Source organism: Amphiura filiformis, chromosome 4 (assembly GCF_039555335.1).
Source record: "Amphiura filiformis chromosome 4, Afil_fr2py, whole genome shotgun sequence".
Taxonomy (NCBI): Eukaryota; Metazoa; Echinodermata; class Ophiuroidea; order Amphilepidida; family Amphiuridae; genus Amphiura; species Amphiura filiformis.
The window spans coordinates 67921739-67945645 of record NC_092631.1 but is presented as its reverse complement, the minus strand read 5'-3'; the positions used below and the strand labels follow the sequence as shown (position 1 = coordinate 67945645).

General features: G+C 36.5%; 1 protein-coding gene across 1 annotated transcript in view; it reads right to left on the bottom strand.

Annotated features, from left to right (window-relative positions):
* The window catches only part of LOC140150337 (uncharacterized), a 94160-nt gene that overhangs the window by 38991 nt on the left and 31262 nt on the right, over positions 1-23907 (bottom strand). The window contains exons 8-34 of the mRNA XM_072172345.1: positions 22490-22603; positions 21665-21778; positions 20580-20690; positions 20102-20215; positions 19689-19820; positions 18477-18596; positions 17627-17740; positions 17271-17384; positions 16342-16455; positions 13269-13496; positions 11653-11766; positions 10805-10918; positions 9901-10014; positions 9229-9453; positions 8683-8796; positions 8103-8216; positions 7037-7150; positions 6106-6219; positions 4900-5010; positions 4604-4683; positions 3900-4017; positions 3203-3316; positions 2352-2465; positions 1979-2092; positions 1483-1596; positions 875-988; positions 34-147 (exon numbers count right to left, since the gene is read on the bottom strand). Of these exons, the coding sequence (XP_072028446.1) occupies positions 34-147; positions 875-988; positions 1483-1596; positions 1979-2092; positions 2352-2465; positions 3203-3316; positions 3900-4017; positions 4604-4683; positions 4900-5010; positions 6106-6219; positions 7037-7150; positions 8103-8216; positions 8683-8796; positions 9229-9453; positions 9901-10014; positions 10805-10918; positions 11653-11766; positions 13269-13496; positions 16342-16455; positions 17271-17384; positions 17627-17740; positions 18477-18596; positions 19689-19820; positions 20102-20215; positions 20580-20690; positions 21665-21778; positions 22490-22603 (3291 nt within the window). The remainder of the gene's footprint in view (positions 1-33; positions 148-874; positions 989-1482; positions 1597-1978; positions 2093-2351; positions 2466-3202; positions 3317-3899; positions 4018-4603; positions 4684-4899; positions 5011-6105; positions 6220-7036; positions 7151-8102; positions 8217-8682; positions 8797-9228; positions 9454-9900; positions 10015-10804; positions 10919-11652; positions 11767-13268; positions 13497-16341; positions 16456-17270; positions 17385-17626; positions 17741-18476; positions 18597-19688; positions 19821-20101; positions 20216-20579; positions 20691-21664; positions 21779-22489; positions 22604-23907) is intronic.

Below are 23907 nucleotides of genomic sequence, written 5' to 3'. Positions count from 1 at the left end.
GAAAATGATACAATTTAATATTAACAATATTACCTATTCTACATGTATCTCCTTCCCATCCAGCAGCACAGATGCATTGGTATGAATTCAACTGGTCCACACATAGACCTCCATTCAGACAAGGTGAGCTGCTGCACTCATCAATTTCTAATAAACAGAAAAAAATACCAAGTTCAATACCATTTTATTTTTAAAGCAAGCAAAAGTTTTACATTTAGAAGTACTAAACAATTTTCACACAAAAATTATACATCTTTTGGGTGAATTCATTTGGAAGATGGTAATAACATTACTATTTTAAAGAAAAATATAAAAATATGTTACAAATGTTTGAATAGCACTGACATCGGAATAGTTATTGGAACCAGAATTTTTCTGCACTCATCAATTTCTTTTAAACTGAAAAAAAATACCAATTTCAATACAATTTTATTTTTAAAGCAAGCAAAAGCTATACATTTAGAAGTACTAAACAATTTTCACACAAAATACATCTTTTGGGTGAATTCTTTCAGAAGATGGTAATCACGTTACTATTTTTAAGAAAAATATAGAAATATGTAGCAAATGTTTGAATAGCACTGACATTGGAATAGTTATTGGAACCAGAATTTTTCTGCTGCACCTATCAATTTCTATTAAACAGAAAAAAATACCAATTTCAATACAATTCTATTTTTACAGTAAGCAAAAACTTTACATTTAAAAGTTCTAAACAATTTTCATGCAAAATACATCTTTTGGGTGAATTCATTTGGAAGATGGTAATCACATTAGTATCTTTAAGAAAAATATAAAAATATGTTGCAAATGTTAGAATAGCACTGACATCCGAATAGTTATTGGAACCAGAATCAAGCAAAAGTGATCTTACGTTGTTGGCAGTTGTCCCGCGTCCATCCAGGTGCACAGACACATGAGTAGGAATTGATTTGATCAATGCATGTTGCTCCATTCTGACAAGGTCCACTATCGCATTCATTTACATCTATATGGAAATATAATAAAAACAGGAATCATACATGTATACAAATGTAAATTTTGAAGTCTTCTACATCATAAATTATGCGCAATTATTAAATATTGCTAAACTATTATTGCATTTGAGAAAATTTAATATTATGTAGAAGGTGTTCTTTTTGTCATCTTAGGGTAAGATATAAAAGGTTAGCATAAGTATGTAATTAAATTCTGGAAACATGGTATGGTTTTGTAAACCTTACCTCCTTGACACAGAACTGTGTGCAAGAGTTCATAGATTGTTCAATTCCAATTTTGATCGATGAGACACCACAAACTTCTATTCAATGTGCAATATTACTGTTGAATTTATTTGTAATTTCTACTTTGTTCTCCAGATTTTGATGGTATTAGTAGGCATACTAGTAATGCTTGCAGTTTCCCTTCTGCACTTCATTTGTAATTGTTGAGCAGAAAACTAAAATAATATGAAATAAAACTATTGGATGTTTTGCAACTCACTGTTTTCACAGTTGACACCATCAAATCCAGGCATACAGTCACATACGTAGAAGTTGATGCTATTAGTGCAAACTCCGCCATTCAGACAAGGTGAACTACCACATTCATTAATATCTGAAAAAAAATGACAAGTTTAATACATAATTATTCTTACGTGAAAATGTATTTTCAATACCCTTTGACATCATTGTCGATTATCATCATCTTTGTTGTTCCTGGATGCTGATAAATCATTGTCATTACCAATCATCTTTGTTATCTTCATCATTGTTGATATTATCATCACCACCATCATCATCATCATCGTCAATATAATCATGCCCTTTGACCCGCCATAACCTTTGTAATTGTACATGCCACAGATTCTAGTAGCATTTACTCCTACATAATTTACTCCTAATCATGGACATAGCTTTGATATAAAAACTTCAAACTAGATATTTCAGACACATGTCTCAATTAATTGCCTTGATTTGCATATTAAAAAAAACCCTACCTATTCCGCAGTTGATCCCTGTATAGCCTGGAACACATCCACATGAGTATCTATTGGCTCCATTTGTGCATACAGCTCCATTAAGACATGGGTTACTCTCACACTCGTTGTAATCTGAAATCAGCAGAAAATATCAGTAAGAAAGGGTTAACAAATGGTGATCACAGAGGGCACAGCAGAGTTTGGAGTCTCCACTCCTTCTACATGCTCGATGATCACTATCAACCAATGGTCAACTGTCTAGTTTTCATGATTATTGATCAGCCAATGATTGTTTATCATATCTGCGTTCATGCTCAAATATCTGTGCTTGATATATGGCACATAACTTTGAAGAATTAGACAATTTTCTTTAAAAAACACTGCCTCTTACCATTTTCACACATGTTACCAGTCCACCCTGGCAGACATTGACATGTGTAGAAATTAACATTATCCGTACAGGTTCCTCCATTCCGGCAAGGGTTGCTTAAACATTCATCAATATCTGTGTAGAAATAATGCAAATTAAATCATGAATATGTATGTATGTTAATTATTCCATCTGATTTCATATTCTCTCTGTTGTTAATTTATTCTGAATCATTTCACAGAGAGCTAAACCTGTGTTAAATGCGTAATAACAATAGACTCTCACTGCTTTTATTAACCTATCGTTGAAGGTAATTACCCACAGTTACCCACATTCAATAGATATAGTAGGCATGTATTATATCATATACTTTCTCTCATGTGACATGACTCTTTGAACACAAGCATGTAAAAACGTCTACCGTTGTGTTCCCAACTCTGTCTGGGAAGCCTGTCCCCAGTAGGTGCATATCATAAAAAAGGAATTGATGAACAATGGCGCCACCCTACAACACAATTTAATTGAAGTGTTGCTGAAAACTACACCATTTGGAGGTAATAAGCTATGGGCTCCCTCATTTACATTATTTATGATGTTAAAAAATATATATATTTTTCTTTGTAATTTGATTCCGATATTGGCAATAATACTGTGTTTTAATGTGCAAAAGAAGTGCAACTGGTCACGTTTATATCCTTATCTACACAGCCAATCCTTAGCATGCCACATAAGTCTGCATTAAACTGGATTTGGGAAGTAACACACTGATGTGGATGGATACAGTATTGCATGTTAATTGCCACATTGTCAAATCCATTAATCAAGGTATAAATGTTCTCTTTTGGACACCCTATATGAGTCCGGCAACCTACCTGTTTCACAGTGTGTTCCTGTGTATCCAGGCTGACATTGACAAACATAACTATTCACTTGATCCATACACATAGCTCCATTCTGGCATGGACCACTGCCACATTCATTGATATCTGCAAAGTAAATCATGCATCAAGCAAACAGACCCAAATGTAAGAGTATGGAGTATGAAGGCATCCTATATTTCATACAGGGGCGTTGCTAGACTAATATGATTTGGGGTGTACAGCATGTTTTGCTGACGGAAATATTTTGTGAATTGTAGACAAAAATTTTTTAGCCAGGACGGCGCTCAAGATTCTAAAAAGTGGGGGGGGGGGGAGGGGTAGGGTTATAACAATTTAAGACACACAATTGGTCTATTACGTAACAACAGCACAATTTCATAACACATTAATCTTTAATATGACTCTTGCAATTTGCCGACAATCACAAAGCTTTGACTACATTTGCCGACAAATTGCGTATTGGGGTTTCACACCCCCATACCCCCCCCTCTAGAGTCGCCCCTGGTTTCATAATTACATCAGATTCTGAAGTGGTATGATAAATTGAATTTATTCACAAACAAACACATAAATAGACAAAAAATGTAATCTCTATCTCCCTGAATGAGTAAACTTCATTCAAATCTTTCTTCTTGCTTTTAAAATTATTCTTAAATGATGAAGAAAAAGACAATGTTCATCTACTTACCATTCAAACATGTTGGTCCAGTCCATCCATTAGCACATGCACACACAAAATCTCCATTTCCTTGACCTTCAAAACATGTCCCTCCATTTTTGCATTTGTCAGCGTGCATCAACAGCATCTGCACACATAAATACAAGCAATAAGTTTAACATATGGTTTTATAAGCAATTGCAAGCACTGAAAACTAGTTCATACATACACGCTATGAAACAGCGCGCGTTAAAATCACGTTTTTAATTATGTTACTGGTAGTTTTTGTTATTATTTTGATGAAATAAGAATCACAAAATGTTCTGGTATACATGTACAAACGGGGAGAAACGGCCACTCGGGCATAAACAACCATTTGGTCATGAAAATATATGAATGAACCTCTAAAGAGCAAATTTGTTATATAGATTGTTGGGAGTGGCCTTCTTTGCTTCTTTCTATTCCTTGCTATTTTTCACCTTTTTATAGGCTACATTAGCCTGGCTTTTGCATAGGTCTGGACCATAGATTTTCCATGGACCCAAACATGTGTCCTTTACGAATCAACCTAGGTAATCAAACAAACAAACAAATTTCTGGTGTGGCATGGATGCAGAAAAGAACAGTTGGTGTTCTCATGGCAAGTCTTCAACCAATGAATTGTGAGGCAGAAGTAGTGGATGACGAGGACATCGCTGTCAGTACTGATGAGGGTAACCTCTGGTTTTTCTTACACCCTGCCCTAAGGCCTGGCCATCATGGGGGAATAGTGTCTGCATTCTGAAGGGTTCACCCAGATTTAACCCCATGAGAACTACTTGCCGATTGGCCAAAAAGAAGTATTCATTAACAATTGGCCCAATCAGCAACATTGTTAGAATAATTACACCACACAAAAAAGTTGGGGTGAATTATTTTCAAAGCTCCAGTCTGATTGGTGATTAAAGTGAAGATATCATGTAATTGACCAATCAGAGGCAATGTTAGTGCTCAGGGGGTTAATGATAAGTATGTAATGTTGACCGCTTACCTTGTTCACATAATGTCCCAGTCCATCCAGTAGGACAGTCACAGAAGAAAATATTTTCACCATTTCTACAATTACCTCTGATACAAGGGTTGCTAGCACACTCATCAATGTCTGAAAATCAATCAAATACAGATCAATCAGTGATCCACTCCACATACCAAACAATCATGTCAATCTTTTCGAGCGGAACGGGCTACGACTCATAATCGGAAGGTTGCGGGTTCGAGCCCCGGCGACGCCATCGTGTTGTGCCCTTGAGTAAGGCACTTTATCTCGATTACTCCTCTCCACCCAGGTGTGAAATGGGGAGCTGTTATGAATACTGTCCATTGAGCGCCGCCCAAAGGTATGAGCATGCCTTGGGCATTGCATGGCAGCTGACATATTCTAACGACGGCGGAATAAATGTAAAGCGCTTTGGTACATGTTCACATGTGAAAGGCGCTGTATAAATACCAACATTTATTTCAATCATTTAAATATTGAGTGAATGACAATGGCCGTCAATGGACAATTCCACTTGAAATCCACACTACCCCTGTGGAAGACTTTGGACATGCCTTCCACATGGGGAGTAAGTTTTTCAAATGTAATTGGTCAGAGTTAATCATTTTGAAACCATACTCCCCCTGTATTATGGTTTACCTATATCTTTCATAACTGGAGTGAGTATTTCAAATGGAAGTTACCCAATTGTCTATTCTATTCGAAACTCATACTCCCCCTGTGTAAGACTTTAGCTAAATCTTCCACAGGGGTAGTATAGATTTTAAATGGAATAGCCCAATGCACAATATGGAATAAAAAGGACTGATGTCCTCTTTTTCTCTGTCAGCTAGTGAGAGCAAAACTAGCATGCAAATAACTTATTAGCGTGGAGAAAAATGTGATGAGATCGGGAGGGAGTCAATGCTATAATAAAAGTCGGAAATAAAAAACTAGTTTATGCTGACAATTCTGTCAATCAAACTCCAGCACATCCAGTGGTTGGTTAGTATTGCATTACTAGGGCGGTACGTTTAGTAGCAATACTAACCAGTCACAGGATGTGGGGCATTTGATTGACTGGATCATCAGACACCAACTTGTGCAGGATTTTGAGATTTCACAGGTGCTTTCCGGAACAAGGCATTATAGCTTCAACAGGATTTTACAGGATTGGTGTAACTTTGACCTTTTAATCAATCCTCTAGTGCAAGTACTTACCAATGTCACAGTGTATGCCTTGCCAGCCAGCAGTACATTGACACACATAGCCATTGGTCTGATCTATACAAACTGCTCCATTCTGGCATGGTTGACTCTGGCACTCGTTGTTAGCTACAAAATAAACAAACATAAAACTGATTTCACAACCTATGCATTACTTCTCTTATAATTGGTCAATAAATCCTAAAAAAAGCAGAGTGATTTATATTGCAATATATATGTACAGGCACGAACATGCAAGCATTGGCACATTTACAGGGATTTGCTGACCACTATGGTAAAGACACCGTGTAAACCATTTGGCACAGGGTTGTAGCTAGCCAAATTTTAGTGCCAGCTAAAATTAAGAGAAAATTGAATCAGAATGCCAATTACTTGACAGTAATGGCATTTGACAGCTGTTTTGAGGACAATTTGACATTTCAGTGCTGGTTGGCAAGACCCATAATTCCCTTGAGTGCCGGTCGGTCAGGCTGAGTACTGGTTACTGCCGACCAGCGCCGACCACCGTCTCTACAACCCAGTGTAATATTAGTGAATGAAGGCACACGGAGATGCACATAAATGTAATATAAATGTCAGAACTTCAGTTTGGTTTTATTCTCTTTGGCGGCCATACTCCAATCTGCCCCGAGTAGAGTGTTGCCAGTTCATTGTATACGAGTGTGAGTGTTGCTTTTGCTATGTTGATACTGGATTCAGAGGATATTACACCCAGATTTGGCATCATTCAGGATGCAGCTCTAGGCACAGGACTCTAATCAGACTACATATAACCATCACAACCAGAAAATCGCTAGTCAAGTGGACCTGGACAATCAGCAGTAACTTCCTTGTCCAAGCTAGCTCAATTTGTTCACAAGAATAGAATAATCTATTTATATGACAATTCTTTAGAATTATTCAAATATACTACTTGCAGACTTACCAATTTCACAATAATCTCCTAGCCACCCACTTGTACACTGGCATGTGTACCCGTTGATACCATCAATACAAACACCTCCATTTTCACATGGGTTGCTGGAACATTCATTGATATCTAGAAATAAATTATGCAGATTACATCATTAATATTCATAACAATTTGATATGCCAAATATGCATTCATTTACTGGTTTTTCTGTTTGGTTACTAAATGAAAAAAATTAAACTAAATTCAAATTTTACAACTAAAGTGGTCCTCCAAAAAGGCAAGTGGGCTAACTTTGCCTTTGTATCTCTTGGCTGGTAGTGTGAACCCCATTAGGCCTAAAAAAAAGTGTTTGATTGGCGTAACCCGACCGACCCTAAAAATAGGCCCGACCCTAGACTTTTTTTCTTATATTTTTTGCAAAAAATAAATAAAAAAAAAAAAAAAAGATTAAAATTTTAAAAAAAAGAAGACCAACCTACCCTAATTTTTTTTTCATGTTACGCCAATCAAACAATTTTTTTTTAGGCCTTATGTACATATCGGCTATACAAGTGCAGCCCTTTCAAAGCCACCACCTTAGCACTTAAAGACCCATTCAGTGATCCCAACGCAAGTGTAAAAAATTAAAATTGTTTATAAATTGCTTAAAAGTGAAGGATAAGTCATTCAAATTGTCATTTGGTATATTTGAAATGAAAAATTTGGCAAAAAGACAAAGAAAACAGCAGTATTGATGAAGTTGAAGCCCCATTCAAATACATGTAGCTAACTGTCAGTATATAAATTACTGATTCATGTAAAATTTTGTCTTAAATACATGGCTTTCAGCTGAACTACTAGCAGACTATGTTAGCACATCTACGACAATGAGAAAGGTACCAAAATCTGAATTTTGATGATTTTTACGATCGCCCGGATGAGCAAATCACTGAATGGGCCTCTAAGATTAATACATACACCATATTGCACAGCAAAATCTGAGCAATTAAACAAGTACATGTATTATAGTATCACTGTCACTACCACTGTCAATGTCACTCCCAATGTCACTGTCACTCTCAATATAACTATCACTTACTTATGGTGCACGTATCACCAGTAAAACCAGGACGACAATTACATACATAGGAGTTGATTCCATTGAGACAGGTGGCTCCATTTAGGCACGGTGAAGAAGTACACTCATTGATATCTGTGAAAAGTGTGAGTTCAAATAAAAGTAAAATATGAGTTGCAAGGAATATACAATGTATTGGTAAAATCTTATGAAATTCCCATTTGTTAAAGTCTCAATTGTTTCATTTTTTGTGAATTACACATTTTCAATTACAATAATAATAGTATTTGCATAAAAATGTTACTTTTGTGTTAAAGTGAAGGAAAATTAGTATTAATGAATGAAGCCTCATCAATTTTAATACCCACTTTGAAACCCCACAACAAAAGGATCAGCCATTTATGAGCTATGATGATTAAAAAGGATAATATTATGATATATATATATAGTTTCGCTTTTGTGACTGTAAAATAAAAGTTAAAGACCTCGCACAGAGCAGTTCTTCTGGGCTGAACCAAACTCCAGAAGAACTGCTCTGGCTGGGCTTCCTCTTTAAGTGAAGAAAAATATCTTGTCTGAAATCTTTTAATGCCTAACATACCAGTTTCACAGTTGATCCCTGTCCAGCCTGAAGCACAGGTACATGTGTAGCTATTGACTAAGTCATTGCAAAATCCGCCGTTAAAACATGGATTACTAGCACATTCATCCGTATCTGAAATAAATCAAGCAATAAGTTAAGCCTTTGGACATGGCAATAGTTCAAGGGGGAGGGTTATATCATTTTGTAGTCTTCATAGAAAAGCCCAAAAATACAAGTTAGCAATTATACCTAAAGGCAAAAAAAACTTTGTTTGTACTATTTTCATCAATCGTTTGACATGAAGAAGCTAAAAAAATAACAATATAATGCGACTACAGTGTCATATCTTTTCAATTTGCAATAGACCTGTGCATTTGAGAAAGTAATTACAACAATACAAGTGTTGTTGACCAGAATTGAAGTGCCAGATCATGCCTCAAGTCCTTTGTGACTTGTAGACCCAAGTGAGAATGCATGAATGTTGGCAACCACTTTAGGTGAAAAAAAATGAAACTTAAAAACAGAAAAATGAAAAGTTAGTACAAGTGAAAGTGTAATACTTACTTATGTCACAGTTAGTTCCCTGCCATCCTGGGTCACAGTTACAGAAATACTGGTTGGCGCCATTCACACAGATACCATTCACACATGGCACTGTTGCGCACTCATTGATGTCTATTTCACAATGTAGACCTGTCCATCCATTTGGACATTGGCATGCATAGCTGTTCACTTGGTCAATACAAGTGCCTCCATTTCGACATGGGAAGCTGTTACATTCATCAATATCTGTAGAAAAAGGATGAAAAATGTTGATTTTATATGATGCACTAAAGTAAATTTTTATTACTTCTGTGGTCCAGGTATACGCTGGTGATCGCGTAAAGAGGAGAGGTCTCCTCCCTTTATGCGACCAATTGATCAACCGTCTTGTTGTTAAGACTGTTGATCAGCCAATCAGCATGAGTGTTTATCACTTCTACTTCGATCTTAATCTTCCACACAGGGGGTGAATTTCATATGGGGTTACTTGAAAGGGTAACTGTATTTGAAATCCACTCCTCTATGTGGGAGATTAAGGTCATGACTTCCATAGTCCAATGAGCTTATTCTGATCATTTCAGCTTTTTTAAAAATTTGTATCGGTAAAGAAAAAAAAACAGAAACAAACACAGCTAACAAATAAAATAGTAGCGGGAAGCTGGAAATACAAAATTAATTATGAGTATAACTTACTGTTCTGACATCTCAATCCAGCCCAACCACTGGGACATTGACAAATGTACGCATCAACGTTATCCTCACATGTGCCGCCATTCATACACGGTGAGCTAGCACACTCATCAATATCTGCAATTAATGAAACAAATACAATTTTTATTCTTGAATGTAAAAAATGAGTATACAAAATTGGGTTAACTTTAGAATTTTTTTTTACATTCTGCATTTAACCATTTTACACAAAAATCCCCGCAAAGTATGCTGGTCACTACAGTCGGAATTTCGATTGAATGAACATAGCCTGACATAGCGTGACTTTTTTTGCACACACTGTGCGATATACACCAGCGTGTGCAACTGTGCGTTAGTAATGCGGAAGTGAATCCAAACATATCAACGCACTTGTGATTGGTTAGTGTTGTATCCAATGTTGTATGTTCGCATTGTATTTTGAAATACACGACATACAATCCCGCTTGGATTGAGTACAGCTGTTGAAAGCTGCGTTCATTCAATCGGAATTTCTACTGTAGTATAGTTTTAAAGAAATACAAAGTTTTGCTGGGTACATCATGAAACAATCCGCAAACATGGTGGAGTCTGGTGTCTCCAATCTAGTTCTATGATATAAGCAAACATGGTGGAGTCTGGTGTCTCCAATCTAGTTCTATGATATAAGCAAACATGGTGGAGTCTGGTGTCTCCAATCTAGTTCTATGATATAAGCAAACATGGTGGAGTCTGGTGTCTCCAATCTAGTTCTATGATATAAGCAAACATGGTGGAGTCTGGTGTCTCCAATCTAGTTCTATGATATATGCAAACATGGTAAAGTCTGGTGTCTCCAATCTAGTTCTATGAAATATGCAAACATGATGGAGTCTGATGTCTCCAATCTAGTTCTATGATTATTACTTACTTTCTTCACAGTTGAATCCAGCATAGCCATCTTGACATGAGCATGTATATTGGTTTTGAAGATTACTACACACTCCACTGTTCTGACATGGTATACTAGCACATTCATTAATATCTGAAATCAATCAAGAAAATAAGGTCATGAATATGAACTCCAAGTAAATTGCATAAGAGTTGTTACAAGGAGATTTGTGGATCATAATTGTTGTCTGCTTTTGTGTTCTCTATTTTGTCTGCTATTCTTTATATTTTTCTATTTTTACATAATTATGTTTGACTTAACAAAATTCACTTTTTATGATGAAAAAAAAACCAACCCACAGTTGTTAACAATGACACCAAATTACCTCTACATGCAGTTGCATCAAAATCAACTGCATTCTCTGGAAGAAGCAGAATTTTGATTAATTTTGAACAAAAACTAAAATGATCTTTGACCTTTGACATAGCTTACATAATACCTCAATTAATTACAGTGCTGGATACTTTGTGTAGAAGTTACGTGGACAGAGGCCTTAAACATTTGATATGGGAGCATTTTAGCAACCCTAACAAGAAATTTTAACAATGGCCCCTAGATGACCTTTGACCCAATATTTCCGCGCAAGTCTAAGGAACCTTCACACAAGGATCACTCCATCAAACTTACATCAAAATTCATCACATTCTGTGGACAAAGGAGCATTTTGATTAACTTTGGAAAATTACCTCAAATGACTTTTAACCTAAAATTTATTTTCTGGTTTCTATGCCATTTGTTTCTTTTTTTTAAGATCTTTAAATGATTAATATCCATATTAAACCAAGTTCAGAGGAAATTAACCCAGGTTATTCCGTGGTTATACCCACCTTGTTGACAGTTGTTGCCATCCCAACCCGCAGCACATATACACTGATATTGATTAAGTTGATTAACACAGACTCCACCATTCAAGCAAGGATCACTTACACACTCATCCGTGTCTGAAATAAAGATGAAAACGATACAATATACAGATTATTAGACATAAGTTAGAAATATCTCCTCCCAACAGGGTATATTGGATTTGTCCTCTTAGTATTGTGGTAAAGTTTACTTACAAATATATAATAACAGTTCCTATATTTAATTTTCAGGCACAACATGTACATTTGAAGGCAATAAGTGCGTCCAAAAAGCATTCCCTCAGTGCATGACATTGTAAACTATGCAAAACAAACTACACCAATCTTGCTATGCAGTGTTATTAACAAGCGCCTGCTTGCTATGATTGGAGCTTCTGCAAAGTAAACACATGCACTGATACAACATCTGGCACATAGACCTGTGTCCGAGAATTAAATATATCACCAATAGAAACAAATTCTCATCATTGTCAAACAAAGACAACCAATATGACTTCATGTATCTTCACATGTTTCACTTGAACTATGTATCCATTCAGATAAAAGTACATGCCATGAGTAATTCGTCGGTCGCAACACATAGTGGCGTACAGTGATTTTGGTCAATTTTATGAAATTTGGCCCAACGGTTTTATATATCAAGTTCTTCAAGTATACCAAGTTAGAAAGCTCAACTATACTTAATTAATAAATAACGTTAATTAATTAATTGACTTATGTTAACAATCCCGTAAGAATCCAATATCTTCCGTTTCACAAACTGACGTCACGATCATCATACGCCATTATGTGAAACGGCGAAAATCGGATTTGATGACATTTAAGCACATCATCCGTCAATAATGTGGCGTACGCTTCAGAAACCAGCCGAAGACCCCAAATCTTCCGTTTCACATAGGGGCGTACGTGCGACTTACGCTTCAAAAACCTGCTGAAACCTCCAAATCTTCCGTTTCACATAGTGGCGTATAAGTTTAGAGCTAGATATATCATGTAAAAATTATTCCTTTTTAACTATTTAAGTTACAGTTTAATAGTTTAATCCTTTAACTTCAATTTCAAATGTAATCGGTCCACTGAGAGATAATATTGGAGGAGTACTGACTATGTTATTAGTAGCATATCCTTCAAACACGTTTTTTTTTTTTTTTTCTTTTGCGTTTGTCCTGCCCGTACGCCACTATGTGTTGCGACGGACGAATTTAGGTGGCAAAATCAGCTTTGAGTAGGATTTTGATGGTAGTCTATCAATGTGCATTGTATGCATTGCATGGCGAACAAGTTTTCCCACTTCTACTTTGGCCAAGTATTTTAAATTCATTGTCAACAAAATGGTGCAATATTCCATTAAGAACTTTCAGGTCAACTTGCCATTTCATCTCCAAAGATCCTGCACCCATTGCAGACAACCACCACACATTCATTATCAAACCTAATAATTGATTATAAAAAATGCTACAAGAACTCGTCTATGCTATGTGAATTTCAAAAGCTATGCACGCGGGATGCATAGAAAACGTTTTTCACCTGTTCAAAAATTAATAAAAACTTTTCAAATGCACAAATTGGATAATACTGACCTCTCTCACAGTTGAGTCCTTCATAACCTGGCAAACATATACACTGATAGGAATTCAATGCATCCGCACAGTTGCCTCCATTCTGGCACGGTAGACTAGCGCACTCATCGATATTCACCTCACAATTGATGCCGGTCCACCCAGCTATACAATTGCATGTGTATGAATTCACTAAGTTGTTACAGCTCCCTCCATTCAAGCATGGAAAACTGTCACATTCATTCATATCTAATCAAAGAAAGAGAAAAAAAAGTTTACGATTATTTTGAAAAGCAGTTTTTTTGTTGGCTATGTGCATAGCACAACCTTTTTTCACCATCATATTCTACAACTACCAATTTGGAATTCTGTAATTTGTAAGTGTGCAGCATTTTTTTTGTTTTTTCATCATAACCACTTTGGTACTGAATTGTTAGCTTATACAGAAACAAAGACTAGGTTTACAATATCACACGTCACCCCCAAGCTGCTCTATATTCTGTGAATATGCCTAATTCTCAACATAATCAGGAGGTGTATGACAGGAATGGCCTCCCAGATTCTAAAATTGTACCAAAACAAATTACCATGAAAAGGTTCATTTCAGTATTGGGAAAATCTATTTTAAGGCCAGAGTAATAGGAGAGAACATGGACCTTTTCAAGCATCATCATTTCTGAATGGTATGTCCTAAGTATATAAAGCTATTCATTTTTGGAAAGGAAATGAGTCCAAGGAATCCCATGGTGACCAGGGTTTTCTTTAAGGATTTTGCTGAAGGGGTATTTTCAAAAAATTTGTACCCTTTCAATTGTAAATTTTTCCTCTGAAGGAGTCAAAAACATTGCCCAAGGGGTATTTTTATAATATTATTTTTGAAGACATTTTAACAATATGTGTGTTTTTGGAGCCATAGGCGTAGATCCGGAGGGGGTGGGAGTGGGGGGGGAATCTCCCCAATATTTTGCCAGAGGGATGGTCCATACAATCATCCCCAATGTTGACGCCTTTATGTGGGTTTCTGACCAAATTAACCTCATATACAATGGCCATTTTAGCCCCAAAAGTGCAAATTTTTGAGCGCTTCACACGAATTTATTCCACTTTTGCACCATCACAAGTCAAAAAGAAATCTACGCCACTGTTTGGAGCAGTGGCGGATCTAGAGCAGTCAAATGGGGGTGGGGGCAATTTTAGAAGAAAATAATAATATTTAAAATGCCCCCTGAGAAGTAAGAAACTTTTGCAAAATGAAGACCTAATTGAAGCAATTTGGTGGATCATTTTGGCACTATTAATGTGTATAATTTTAGTTTTAAAAAGCCGAAAATTTGTGAAATGAGCAGTCCATGGAGTCTTTCGTGGACTGCAAGTTGTCGAAAGCAGAAGTGAAAGTGGCCAATTGTTTATCAACTACGCAGGGTGATGTTCCCTCTTAGAACTTGGGAAAATTTTGCAAAATGAAGCGACTTGGTGGACCATTTTGGCACTATTACTGTGTAAAATTTAAGTTTGAACAGTTTAAAAGCCGAAAATTGTGAAATGATGGTCCATAAAGCCTTTCCTTGTCACGTTTTCCCCATTAGACCTATAAATTGTGTTAAACATATGGCCTAAATTGGCAAATGTAGAAAGCAGAAGCGAAAATGGTCACTTGTTTATCCACTACGCATGCGGGTGTCTGAGGGGGATATTCCCCCTGAGAGGGAAAATTTTGCAAAATTAAAGTCCAATTGAAGACATATTTGGTGCATCATTTAAACAGAAACCCACTTTGCAAGATTTCAAACTGACACTATACAATTTTAGAGACTCGCAATCACTAAAACATACATGGATCGATGCTGACAAAATGTGATGGGCCCTACATAATCGGGAGTAGGTCCTAAATGCCAAAAGAAGAAAATAAATGCATAATATCGGGTGTTTCTCTATTCAAATCTTGCAATATCTGAACACGTGCGTTTTCAAGATTTTGTACGCATTGGACTTTGGGACTATGGATTTGAAGGAGTCATAAAAGTGCCTGAACGCGTAAATACGTGTGTTTTGTGCGTTAAAGTAAACCCTGATGGTGACGTCAGATTTTTTCAAGATTTTTTTGAAAAAAAATCACAAAAATGCACTTTCTTTACCCCAATTTTTTTGTGACGTAAATCACGCATGTAATCACAATACTTCGCATTCGCGCATTCTTTACTCGTTTTTTCCCGCCAATTTACTAAGCTGTCTTGAGAAATGTGACTTTTTAGAGTTGAAAAGAGTGAAATAAATCAAACAAAAATACAAGGAAATATTAAGGGCTGGTGTATGAACGTTTGGACAGTATTTATTGTGGGACATTAGAGCAAATCAGACATATCGAATTGCATTCTGAATACGAAGAATGTCCTTCTGATATCAAATAATTTAGATTTTTTGAAATTTGCAACGTAATACACATTTTATGGCAAATGATTAAAAATTTATATTTTTGATATTTATCAGTACTCGAAGTAAAATTTATAAATCTGATGATTTATACTTAAAGTGTATGTAGGTGGGATAAAAAGCCGACGATCAATTGAAAATTTGGACCTTTCATATTGAAGATATGGATTTTTTTCCCAAAACACACAAAAAAATTAGGTCTTTTGGGGAAAAACAGTCCATATCGTCAATATGAAAGGTCAAAATTTTCAATTGATCGTCGGCTTTTCCTCCCAGCTACATACACTTTATGAATATATCATTAGATTTATAAAATTTACTTCGAGGACTGTTATATTATCAAAAATGTGAAAAATATCAAATTAAAATTATTTGATATCAGAAAGACATTTTTCGTATTCATAATGCAATTCGATATGTCTGATGTGCTCTCATGTCCCACAAAAATACTGTCAAAAAGCTCATTCCAGATCCCTTAACAAGTTGTATTTTATCAGTTTCAAGTGAAAGAATATATCTTAGTGTTCATAAGTATCAAGAAATCTCAAATTCGGGTGTGGATGAATGTGTCTCCCCTTATTCTGACAGCTATGAGTTTCGATTGGTCAAGTACCGTTAGCTCATGAATATGTATAAAGTGTGTTTCTATGTAAAAAAAACATACCTGTTTCACAAAATAGTCCTCTGTATCCATCTTGGCAAGTACATGTGAAGCGGCCTTCTTCATTGTTGCATATACCATTATTCAAACATGGATTACTTGAACACTCATTAACATCTGTGGAATAAATTATGCAAATATAATAATGAATATGTATGACATCCTACATACCCTTACGGGCAATGCATGTGAAGATGACTTTTCCATAGATGCTTTTACTAACATCCAGACATAATATGACTATGTATGGGAATATTTTGTATTAACTCTGACAAGAAAAACCACTGCGCATATATATGCATGGAATCGCTGGCAGGGCCAGTGAAACCTCTGTGGTTATTGATCGGGGATCTTGTGCTTGGCACCTGAGGGACCTAGGGTTCAAATTCCAGGGGGTGCCAAGTACCTTCTTTGTTCATCTTCTCTCCTTTTTCATTCCTTCTTTCCTTTCTAATAGCTAAAAACTACGTTTAGCATTAGGGTTAAAAAATTTAAAACAATATTCAAATTAAATAACAATATATGTTGTTCCTGACATTGAAATATTATTGCCTTGGTATTGGGGAAAAAGATCGATTTTGCTGTCGTGTTGATGACTTGCTGAACGCAAATTTATAACCGGGCGCCTTATTGTTAATTTTGCACCTTTCGACATGCAAACCATCTCAAAAGTTAGGTCTTTATAGTAGGAAACTTTCTTAACCGAAGGCACCATGTCGACAATGCCTAGAAAAGCTGCTTTTTGCCATGTAAAAGTACGTAATTTTTCGCCATTTGCTGCTATTCCATTTCCCCGATCAGCACCAGATAGATCGGTCTTCCTTTTACGCGCTATTAACCTGTGTAAACCAATCAAGGATCGTAAATTGACAGTGACATCAGACGCGATAAATTCTTTTTATCTCTGTCTTTAATTCTACATGAATACTTACCTATTTCACATATTGTGCCAGTCCATGCAGGTCTACATTGACATTCATAACCATTGACTTTATCAACACAGGTGCCAGAATTCAGGCAGGAGTTGTCCATGCATTCATTTATATCTGAAATATGCAAATGATTAGAGAATGAGTGTTTGTTGCAACTAATATTTCTTTAAATTAATATGCTAGGGGAATAATGGTTAATTCAAATAAACATTTGAGCATGCATATGATTGTGGCTACGGTGGGTTTTATGAAACATCATGTAAAATCATGTTATTTGGGGCAACTTTTAGCCACTCAGCTCCCCTCCGATAACTGGTTTCTAGATATGCTTATAGTAAACAATAATGTTATCTTACTGGTTTCACAAAGAGTGCCTGTGTATCCGGCAGCACAGAAACAGTAGTATGCATTCTGTCCTTCAAAACATGTTCCACCATTCAAACATGGATCACTGTTGCATTCCAAGATATCTGTGAAGAAATCAAGCAAAATATGCATTTAATGATCATATTTATTATATTTACACTCTTAGACCCATATCAAGTAGCCAACCAATCAGAAAAGATGTTTAAAAAAAAAGTGTATTAAAAGTGTTTAATTGCACGCTACATACTACAAATGCGTCGCTTTCATGAGGCCTTTCCTAAACTATCGCATTGTACTTAATCTGCTCTGCTCACCCACTTGCGCGATGCTCTTTGCATGTACTCAGATACACCTCTTTTTTTTATTTCTATTTATTATTTTGTCAACAGCACTTTTCTAAACTCTCAAACTTCATCATAATGGTTGAAAACTGCTTTACTTGAATGCTTGCACACTTTGGAGATTGCTGATTGGTGCATTTATATAAATCCATGAATTCAATTATGCAATAGTTGATAAATGGATGGGGACAAACATCTATGGGTCTAGATTTTGTATTTTGGGGATTACAAGTACAAACAGCTGTTGTTTTGGCTCAAGTGGATTATTTTAACAAAAATATTTTCCCAAAAGTTACATGTTTGCAAAAAAAATTCAGAATTTTTTCAAATTTTCAAGCTTTCTGTGATTTTTAGGATCATTTTAGCCCCTTACAGAAAAAAGATAAACATTGTGTATTCCATAGAGGGTGCATGAATTTCAACTGGAATACCACATTGTTGTGTAAAATTAGCAGTACTGTATGTTAATATTGTCTTATTTATATTTTTTGAGGCTTACCCAGTGTACAGCTGACTCCTGTCCATCCTGGTTTACATATACATGTCCAAAGACTGACTCCCTCTTGGTCTATACATGTGCCATCATTTGCACATGGGTTACTAGCACATTCATCAACATCTACAGACAAATACATAGTAAACATTTTAGTTGCATTCCTCCAGTTGTTCGACATTTTTCTTGTTCACCAGCAAATCAATAACAAAGACTGGATTATGGCATTATGGTTAGGGTAGTAGGGTTATGGTTTACTGTGTCAAACAAATGGAGGTCTTGTATATTCGCTGACATCGTCCATGTTAGTATCCATTGGTTACTGGTTCAAGTTTTACCTACATGCCTATTATACGCTTTGTGTTGTGATCATTTTGATCAGTGGTTCGTAACAAAGAAAGCGTGAGCCAGTTGACGTAGCAAGGACCATATTCGAATGTGCACTATGCCAGCGAATTAGTTCATTTCAAATAGTTGCTATCATGATCAATCCAGTCCTATTTTCTCTGATTATACCATAATTGAATATTTTTGCTAGCTATAAAATAATCACCTTCATGATACAAACAATTTAATAATGAATTGCCACAAACATTTGATAAGTATTTAAAATGAAGAAATATATCATTGTCTCACAAGAACAGCACAGGACAATAATTTTGCTAAAGCTAAAAATGTCTTTTCCTACTTAAAACATATTTTGACAACCAACAATATAAAGTAAAATCTGAGGGAGGGTGTACTTAGCAAACAATAGCCCCTATTCTAGATCAATTTTGGTATAAAAATGAAAATTATTTTAGTATTTTTGAAAAAAATACTGCAATTTTACTTAATATTGGAGCCCTTGTTTTTCTTTTTGGTGAAATTGTGCTAAATTTGGCCAACTTGGGAAAATCTGGGGTTAAGGTATAAAACCGGGTCAAATTTTCTTGGCAAATTAGCATTAATATGGGTCCACTTTGAAATTGTCTGAGGCATGATCCTATCCTTTGTAAGCATGTTTGTGAACAAAAATCTACAATCACAGGTATTATTTCCCACATCAAGCTAGGATCAGAATGGATCAGCTCCACATGTTGCTCTTCATGGAGGTAGAACTCTTTGAAATGTATGTTGTGTGGATTTGTGATCACCTCTTACAGACTCAAATATGATGGACTTAGTGGAGCAATATTCCTTGGTGCTGCTATTGTTTTATTCATATATTAAACCTACCTATTTCACAGAACTGTCCCATCCACAAGAGGTTTCCATTCAAGTCAGAAGGGCATTCACATATGTAGCTGTTGACACCATCTATGCAAATACCTCCATTGGTACACGGATTACTGCTACATTCATTCACATCTATACAAGAAAATTGTAGGGATTAATATGACGGGTATATAGCTTTTAAAAAGTTTCAAAAGTTTTTTTAAATGATTAAAATATAAGAATGAAAAGATACAAATTTTGTTTGGCGAATGTATCACGGTCCCATAATGGATCTATAGACATGAACAATATTTGATTGTAGTGAATACCAAGTGGGCTGACATTCATTTATCAATATATTGGACCTGCCTGCCTATCCTTTGGGACATAATTTGGTTATATAATAGACATTATTATGCAACTGTGATACTCACTATTACTACAGGTCAATCCAAACCATCCAGGTGCGCATGCACACTCATAACCATTGTCTTTATCTGTACAAGTACCCTCATTAGCACATGGATTACTCAAGCATTCATCCGTATCTGCAAATAAATTATGCAAATTAGATCATTAGCATTCATAATCAAAATTTTAACATCCTGTTAATACAATTTTTTTTACTTACCTTAAACAACAGTGCCAGTCTGTTGACTATATTCAGGTATAGTAAAATTTTCAGTTATCCAAACATAATAATTTCTGCATAAAAATGTTTATTCTGAGATTGAAGAAATGATAGAGTGGGCAAAAGTTATAGTTTTATAATTCCAATTTATATTTTGTGAATTTGTGGATTTGGAAATTGATTAATAAAGATGATTTGATAAAAAAAATCATTACATTACGTTAAGATTGATTTTGATTTATATAAATAAGATTAAATTAGTCCTTTCACATATTACTTACTGATATCGCAATGAGTTCCTTCCCAGCCAGAATTACATATGCATATATAGAAAGCAGTCTGGTCAACACAGAAGCCATTCAAACATGGGGAACTGCCGCATTCATCAATAGCTGTAGAATACAAGCAAACAAACATTGAAGTACAATCCCTTGAGCTATTAACTTGGATAAAACAGGCTGAATTGATAACTTTACAAATTACATTCACACTTCCACTCTCTCCATGTTACATTTACAATTGGGTGGATGAGAGTTACCTCACCCTTCAAAGAGGACATTAAGCTGTAGGGTGACGGTACTTGCCGTACTTCCATGTTAAAGTGTATGGGATGTGCCGCCCATATGGGTCCCGTTTTTTCACAGAGAGATCCATGTTTTGATCAATTGCTCCAAAATGAAAAAATGGGGTAGAGTTTACACAAAAATCCTTATGCATGGTTTCAATTTAGCAGCTTTTTTAGTAAAAATTACCCATAGAAATGAGGTTGGTTTAGAAGCTCGGGTGGCACCCGTCAAAACACAATTCATTAAGCTTCCAATCCAGTACCTGAAAATGTAGCTCAAACACAATTTCGATTAAAGTAGGGTGTTAACCCCTGATCGTCCCAATCCGTGTCATTACTGTTTGGCTATTCACAATCTAAGTCCTGATATCACGTGCATGAAGACTGCACAAATAGACAGAGTGAACGCATTCTGATATCTAATGGTGGACCAATATAGGTTTGATATTTGTAATTTTTAAAGTGCTATTCAACTCTCCTAGCTAGGAAGCAGGATTGTACTTTTATTTTCAGACAGTGCCGCACCGAGAAAATATTCTCTTGTGACTTTGGTTCTGCGCAATAGCGCGACTGACTACCGGCGCCTGTGTACCACACTGTTGTGACAAGATCACGCTCTGAAGTTCTTAAAAAACGTCAAAAGGTCACTTTGGACACAACTGCTCATGCTCCATGCCACAAGAATCCTGTTGCAAAGTCAATCACTTATTTCCACATAGTTTTCTCAGTCATCAACCCAGAAAGTTGAGAAATGAGGGCAGCAGTCTAGGTGAGCATGACATACATTATGGATTAACTTACGTTTATTGCAGTTGGTGCCAGCCCAGCCAGGTGCGCACAAACAATTGTAACGGTTCTCTAGGTCATTACAAGTACCATCATTCACACATGGGTTGCTGGAACACTCGTTTATGTCTAGAGAAAAACAAAACAGGCAAAGAGAATTATGGTTATGAGTATGCATAAATACAAGTTGCTAACTTTTGTTTAATACTAGGACCAAGGTTGAAAATGTGGGTCCTGGTTCACCTGAATTTAGAACATGGACTAAAAGCCACAAAAATATCCTAAAATAAACATTTCAGTAAATTTGTAAATTTTCTGACATCTAGAAATACCATTAGCAATTTTGTCCGCATTGAACATAATCATCTCCTGGCTACTGGTACAAATTATGGAATGAAAACCGGATATGACTGAATCAATGCCAAAAAAAGAGAATAGATTTATAAAAAAAATCTTCATCCATGCCTTTGTGGTAAGGACAGCTTACAATATACACTTTAAATAAAAAGCTAGTACCTGGGCACTGAGTGTTTATTATTACATACAAAATGCATAAATATACCTTCTTGCTTTTATATATATTTGATGTATTTTAAATGTGGTTTATATTAAAGTTGACTCAGAATCAGGTTTAATTTTAGCAAGTATTCACTTTTTGAAAAATGGTAAATGACGTACTGTCCGTCACTCCATCTTCATCAAGCTACTATGATGTCATTCGCCAAGAATCATAGATGGCAATTTATTATATTAAATTAGGTTTTCCCATGAACATTTGGCATATAGTTTCCTAGCAAAAAGGGATGTGTCCTGTCCATCTTGGTGGAATTATCCACTTACCAATTTCGCAGTTGTATCCGGTGTAACCTCCTATACAATTACATGAGTATAGATTGACTCCATCAAGACACTGGCCTCTGTTCTGACATGGGTTGCTAAAACATTCATTAATATCTGTAAAGAACAAAAAAATCGACAAATCAATCAGAAAAAGATGGACATTGCATGACCCATTGATTAACAATACATAATAGTCCCAAACAAAAATGTTTGGTAGACTCATAACCGGTGCGATCTTACCTTTCCGATGTTGATTAAGATACTTCTTGCATCGATCCCGAGATGCGGAAAAACCAATAGTCATTTTGTCCCACATAAATGAATAAATAACAAAAACCCCGATCCCCGGTGGACTCACCCAAAAGGTGACGTCACACCATATGATCGCCCTTATCCGACTTGGGATCCCCTACTCGGACCAAACTTGTAGGGGTGGCGGGGTCGGGATAATCAACATCGGAAAGGTAAGATCGCATCGGTTATGAGTCTACCAAACATTTTTGTTTGGGACTAGACTCAGTACACCGGTCGATCTTACCGTTTCCGATGTTGATTAAGATACTTCTTGCATCAACATCTGAAAGATCGATCTAGCAAGTAACCGACGGATGGAGGTACAAGATTGGTCAGCATCTGATCAGGGATCGGGAGCGGTAACGATGGTTTTCGCGAGGTCAGAAATATTTTCTCCCAGCGGTCGGGAAAACAAAAAAGACCACGCGATCACAGACATAAACCTCCTTACTTAATAAGTTTGGTGGTTAAGAATAGCGACACTGGTTCTTACCATGCTGAGTATTCTGTATAGTCTGAAAACCTGGTACCCGTACACCACCGTATTATGATCGCCCGAACAATGTCCCGGTAAACCTCCGCCCGTCTCTGATTACTAACGTAAACGGAAGTATCGTAGAGAAGGGCGAAGGTGGCTTCGGGACACCGCCTGCTAGATCTCCTCAAGGGACAACCGAGCGGTATACCCAAGATGATGAGATAGCTCGTGTCGAGTGGGTCGTGGGGCGCGAAGCCTTCGCGATCCCCCGGACCCCACCAACACCTGGACCAGCCATTGCGACAGCGGCTGGACCGAAAGGCTCTGTAAGGGTGATGAATGCGGTCGTGAGTCCCTCGCAAGGCTTGTGTTCGGAAGAAATAGTGCTGCAGCGCCTTATCGGACACCCCAGCCTATCTTTGGCTTCAGCCGAACCTTGCCCAACCCTGGGGATTGGAGAGGGGCGAATGTCGGTATGCACCGCGCCCGTTCAGTAGTCACGAGAACAGAGCGCCCGAAACAGTGTCGCTCCAGTGTTTGTGAACACGGAAGCTAACCTCGAGACCGTGTGCAACTCAGCACCGCCGTCCCGAAGCCAACGCCAAACCGGAAAGCCATCTTGAGAGTTACGTATTTAAGCGTCGCT